Consider the following 6,548-nt stretch of genomic DNA (forward strand, 5'->3'; position numbering starts at 1 on the left):
GGACGTACCTTTTGTGTTTTCTGATGATTGTCTGCATGCTTTAAAGAAATTGAAACAGGCACTTATCTCGGCATCGATAATCCAGCCCCCAGATTGGAGCCTACCCTTCGAGCTTATGTGCGATGCTAGTGATCATGCGGTAGGGGCAATGTTGAGGCAAAGGAAGGATGGCAAGCTGCACGCCATCTACTATGCTAGAAAAACATTGAATGCGGCATAGGTTAACTATGCTACAACAGAAAAAGAGCTCCAAGCAGTGGTCTATATGCTTTGGAAAAGTTTAGGTCCTATCTAATAGGGTCTGAAATCATTGTGTACACGGACCATTCCGCTCTTAAATTTCTGTTGAGTAAGAAGGATGCCAAGCCCAGATTGATAAGATGGATACTATTGCTCCAAGAGTTTGACCTGCAAATAATCAATAAAAAGGGAGCAGAGAATTCAGTGGCTGATCATCTATCCAGACTTGTTTTGGATGAGGTGTTAGGTATACCTGACATTGATGATTCCTTCCCAGATGATCAGCTCATGAATCTCGCAGATGTTGATGAAACTCCTTGGTTCGCTGATATAGCGAACTACCTTGCTAGTGGAGTACTACCCACAGGTCTCTTCGCTCACTATAGTAAGAAGTTTTTCCATGATCTTCGGTATTACTATTAGGATGATCCGCTTTTGTTCAAGTCTTGTGCGGACGGCATGCTGCGCCATTGCGTCCCTGAGGTTGAGGTACATTCTATCATACAACACTGTCATGATCTACCTTGCGGTGGACATGCCGCTGCATCTAAGACTTCCTCTAAGATTCTTCAATGTGGATTCTATTGGCCCACGCTTTTTCGGGATGTGCAGCCCTATGTTAAGACTTGTGATCGTTGCCAGTGAGTTGGAAACCTAACTAAGGCTAATGCTATGCCTATGGCCCCGATTTTAGCTGATATTTTTGATGTGTGGGGCATTGATTTTCAAGGTCCTTATTCTTCATCATTTGGGAACAAGTATATTTTAGTTGCTGTTGATTATGTTTCCGAGTAGGTGGAGGCCATCGCCACTAAGACTAATGATGCGCGGGCTGTGACCAAGTTCTTTAAAAAGGTCATATTTCCACATTTTGGTTGCCCCCGCATAGTAATAAGTGACAGTGGGACCCACTTCATCGAGCATAAGTTTGAGTCACTTCTTAGGAAGTATGGGGTGTCACAAAGATTTGCTTTACCTTATAACCCCCAAACTAGTGGTCAAGTTGAGGTGTCAAACAGGGAACTTAAATTCATTCTTCAGAAAACTGTACATAAATCCCGAAAGAACTAGTCTGACAAGCTTGATGATGCCTTTTGGGCTTATAGGATGGCTTTTAAGACCCCTACAGGGACTACGCCTTTTTGACTCATCTATGGGAAACACTGTCACCTTTCCATGGAGCTGGAGCACAAGGCCAATTGGGCCGTTAAAACCCTTAACTTCGACCTCAAAGTCGCAAGTAGTAAGAGATTGATTGATATTAATGAACTTGATGAGATTCGTCTTGACACCTACAAGAGTGCCTTGCTCTATAAAGAGAAAACTAAAAGATGGCACGATCAAAGTTTTATTAGACGTGAATTTAAAGTTGGTGAATTGGTGCTAGTGTATAACTCCCGACTGAAATTCTTTGCTGGAAAATTGAAATCTACGTGGTCGGGACCATTTAAGGTGATCCGAGTTTTCCCCCATGGCCCCATTGAAGTTAAAGGGCCCACCAACACCTTCAAGGTGAGTGGTCCCCATGCTAAGCAATATCATGTTAACAGATCACTTGAGGCCCCCGAGGTCTTATATATTGAGCCCAGTTAACTGGTTTGAGTCACGTCGAGCTACAGACGTTAAACACGCGCTTTGTAGGAGACAACCCGTATTTTTGTATATTATATAGTGCCTTTAGTTTTTTTAATTTCTATACTTTTTATTATTACTTACCTCTTTGTGTTTATTTCATTTATTCAAAAATTAGAAAAACATAAATAAAATAAATAAATAAATAAAAATATGTATAGGTCTGCAAAACAGAAGCAAAGCCACGAGTAGTCTCACAAAAGCTTACTCGTGGCAATTGGGCTGGATAATGGCCAAGAGAAGACAGAAGGAAAGCGACGAGTCGTCCCCAGTGGCCACGAGTCGTGGCATCCTCTGTAATCTCTCAACACGCCAGACAACAAATCACGGGCGAAAAGGCAAGTCAGGGCCTAGGCGACGACTCGTCATTTGGGGTCTTGCTTCATTACTTGTGTGGGTTGATTTGTTTTACATTGTTGTTTTATTTTGGGGTCTTGCTTCATTACTTGTGTGGGTTGATTTGTTCTACATTGTTGTGTTTTTGTGTGATTGCTGGTCTTATCTGCTATAATCATGAACCTATTTAGATCCCGGTCTAAAAGAGCTAGGCAAGCAGGTGAGGGTCCATCTAGACCCCGAAGTAAGGATCCTTCCCCCCTAAGGAGGACTCTTAACCGTCCCTCACCACCACCACCGGAGCCCACAAGGTCCATTGGCAGTTTATCCGCTGTCACCATGAGATGCGTTTTATCTCCATCTCAGGCCCAACAGTTCAACGCCCTAAAGAGGAGAACTCTCCTCCCCACCAAGTTTATTGGGGACATTCCCTTGCATGTCACCAGTCTCTTCGATAGGGTTTTTACCCTACTGCGACGAGGCGGTTTAGGAAGCACTGTTGGCAAAAGCGGGGAAGTTTACCCGCGCTTAACTTATGAGTTCTTATCTATCCTTGAGCGTCACAGCTCATTAAGGGGGTATGCAAACTATCACATCACTTTCAATGCTTTTAATTACACATACAGTATGACGTACCCCTAAATAGCTGAAGCTTTTTGGTGGGAGTTTTCCATAGAATAATACCAATCCCCTCTAGGGAGGACATTTATGCTTTTTGGGCCCACATGACTGGCGGCCTACCCTACGCTAGGTCTGGCAACAAGAACAGCAAGATCTAGCATCCTGCCTTGCGATATGTATATCGCCTTCTCGCCATGACCATCTTCGGTCAAGGTGAGCCTACTCAGGTAGGGCAATTTGAGCTTGGGTATTTCTATGCCTTAGCAGTCCTTGGACCTACACACCCTAATCGAGCGCACCTGTTTGTCCAGAAGTGCCTGCAGATCCGAAAATCTCCTATAGGCAAGATTTTAGTTGGTGGCATGATTATCATTCTCATTTGCAGTCTGGGGATTGAGTTCCTTGAGGACTACAAGACTAACCACCACCGCCAGCATCTATTACGATTATGCCAGCTTGCGTAGGGTGAAATTCTTCTACTATAAGGGCTGCGATGGTCCTTACTTGGTATGCCCTAATAGGCCCACGCTTTCCCTTTCTCCTAAGCCGCACACATTGTTCAACATTCAGGAGAACGATGATGTCCGCGAGGGTCATTTAGTACTCACGACATTACGCATTGAGTTATTTTGTGGTGATATGGCATAGGAGGAGGTAGGCGAGGATGATGAGGAAGCCGAGGACGATGACCAGGGACCCGAGCCTCATGAGCAAGATGCCCCAGAGGCTCCACCTTATCAGGAAGAGCCTCAGTATTGGCAACAGGTACCCTCTTATTCCTATGAGGATGACCAGGCCTGGCGTCAGCAGATGGTAGGTCGTTTTAACTATATGGAGGGTCGTATAGAAGGCATAGATGACAACCTACAGACCCTCCAAGAAAACTTGCAGCTACCAATGGAATGAGCTGCATGATTCATACGACTCAAACATGTAAGATATTAATACACGTCTAAGCTCATTGATGATGGCTCACGGGGCCCAGACTGCACATTTTGCGGGCACCCCATTCCAAGACCCTAGGGCCCAAATTGCTTAAATGGAAGCCCAAAAGGAGAGGGATAAGGCGACTCATTTAAAGGCCAAAACGCCGAGGAGAAAGTCTTTCTCCATCTTTCGCCGCGGTTCCTCGAGTGGTCACTGATGGCCACTTGTCTTGTACTTCCCCCATCTGTATGTCTATGCTTTTTTTGGTCATGTCCCTATGCTATGCTTTAAGCATTGAGGACAATGATTTTGATAAGCATGGGAGGGAGTCTACAGCTGTTAGTGTAGTTTTTACTGCTTTCGTAGTTTAGGATTTATTGCTTTCGTAGTTTAGTTTTTATGTTTTAGATTAGGGTTTTTATTATTTTTGTTTTGTTTTTCCTCTTTGTTTATCCCCTACCCCCAAAAAAAATTAAAAAATTGTAAAATGAAAAAAAAAAAAAGGAGAATGCTAGCCAATAACCTGTGACGGAGGCTAGGCAAAAGGAGAGTGAGTGTTCATCAGCTGCTATCATTGTTCCTCGTTTGCCGCAATGCTTAACAGGTATATTTCTACTTCTATCTCTACTCTTATCTTTCCTTATATTCTATCTCCACCATCTTGTCACACCTTGACCCACCTAGCCATCCTGACTTAGATTCTTGCACGTCATCTTTTATTTAACCACTGCATGTATATAAGTTACAAATTTTAACCAACAATAAGCCCCCAATCCTCTTTCATCCAAAGTAAGTTCTTGGATTGCGAGATCCAAGAGCTCCATTATATGAGCCTTACAGTTTTGAAGTTTGGGTGTTTATTTTGGTACATTGTGCTGTGGTTGTGATGATGGAGTTGTGTGTTGGGATGGGTATGAGGTTGATAAGGGGTTTGGGATTTTTATGGATTTACATGGTGAGATCATTTTATGAGAGAAAGGGAGATTAAGATAGGAAGCCTCTTATTTTTAGGAGTCATAAGTAGAGCCGATGTTTCATATTTAAGAGGTAATGTTGTAACCGATGGTGCTATCCCGGTTCAACATTGGAGCTTATTAGGTAGGCTGCATGCTTATATTTCTGTGCTTAATTTTCACATCCAGGGTTACTAAAGCCCAGGTAGGTTGAAAACCCATAAGGGCGACCTAGGCAAAAGAGCGGCATTGAGTGGGTGAGCAAGTGAGAATTGAAAAAAATAATGAGTTGCTAGGAAGAAAACCCAAGTATGAGTTCCTAGGCAAAATGAGAGAAAAGGAGAGACTCAAATGTTCATGTATTTCAGTTTATACTTGGAGTTGGCGACATAAGAAGGGGGAGCTATAAGGCAGGCATTTAGATAGGTCACCATTGGAGGGATAAGTGTAGAAGTTTTCATTTCTCATGTTCCTTAAGAGTCATAAGGAGGTTGAAGCATAGGGAATTTTGGTACTTGTTGTGTATACTCTTATTTGTGTTGTGATGTGTTGTGTTAGCCAAGTGGAGGGGACAAGTGGTAAGGATATTTGGACTCTTGGCGAACACCAGGTATTAGTGAAGTTTAGGAAAGGGAGGTATAAGAAGTAACTCAGGATTTGGAGGCTGTGTCTTAACTTTGTTTTCCTTATGTTTTCACCTTGATTTGCTCGAGGATGAGCAAAGGTTAAGCATGGGGGAGTTTAATAAGTGCAATTATTTGCACTTATTTGTGTTATTTCCTCGTTCCTTGTACGATGTTTTAGTGGGTTTTATGTAGTGTTGTTAGGGATATTTGATATTTTTGTTTCATGTTCTTAATAATGTATTTTATGTAATTTTTGAGGCAAAATCGGAGTTTTATTCGGTCACGAGGATGATAAGATGGTGAAGACCTGAAGAAATGGCCTAAGACCCCTAAAAGAAGTGAAGAGATCGAGCCAAACAAGCCCTAAGGAGAAGAAACGAGTCATAGCTAATCCATGCAAAAAAGCCACAACTCGTCGCTCAGCATTATAGTCCAAAACAAAAGCGATGAGTCATCCCACAAAATGCCACGTCTCGTCACACATCTACTCATCTCAGCATAATAGTCCAGAGCCAAAGCCACGAGTCGTCTCATATATGCCGCGACTCATTGCATACTTTCTGATCTGAGCACTACATTCCAGAGGCTGAGCGACGACTCGTCCCCAATATTGCCACGACTCGTCACCAACTCACTGAAGTGTCGTACCCCTGGCAGTAGCAAAGCGATGACTCGTCGCCCACGATGTCACGAGTCGCCGCCTTTTCGTTAGATGCCTAATTTGTGCGTTTTGATGATTAATTTTTTGAAACCACTATATAAAGTGGCGGTTACTTTTTTTCAGGAGGCAGTTAGTATAACAAGTTTTTGAACTTTTGTTGTTGAACTCCATTGTTATGTTAAATTTCCTTGCAATTTACATTTACGTTCTTCTCAATTAGTAAGTTTTATTTGTTTATTGCTTAATTATTTATCTTTGTGCATTGAAATCATTCATTATTTTCATGTTTAGTATTTCAATTAAGTCATCATTCATCATGAATTGCATTTTTATTACCATGTCTAGTGAGTAGTTTTCTTTTTTAAGGTTAGGTTATAAACCCTAATTCGAAGCATGGGACGATATGTTACCAATTAATTGTGTGAAATTTGGGTCTATAATTAAATCTATGCTTAATTAATCTCAGTTTAAACATCTTCGTTAACCTATTTAATAAAACGGAAGTTTGAGATCAAGATTAATTTAGGATTGAGATATAGTTAAGTTTAATTC

The 6,548-nt window shown here is 42.0% G+C and overlaps 1 protein-coding gene across 1 annotated transcript; it reads left to right on the forward strand.

Moving 5' to 3' along the window:
• The first annotated feature begins 1,416 nt into the window (after nucleotides 1–1,416).
• Nucleotides 1,417–1,833, forward strand: LOC130818454 (uncharacterized). The gene has a single exon (XM_057684626.1). The coding sequence runs from the start codon at nucleotides 1,417–1,419 to the stop codon at nucleotides 1,831–1,833; it is 417 nt and encodes a 138-aa protein (XP_057540609.1).
• Nucleotides 1,834–6,548: the final 4,715 nt, after the last annotated feature.

Source organism: Amaranthus tricolor, chromosome 7, assembly GCF_026212465.1.
Source record: "Amaranthus tricolor cultivar Red isolate AtriRed21 chromosome 7, ASM2621246v1, whole genome shotgun sequence".
Classification (NCBI taxonomy): Eukaryota; Viridiplantae; Streptophyta; class Magnoliopsida; order Caryophyllales; family Amaranthaceae; genus Amaranthus; species Amaranthus tricolor.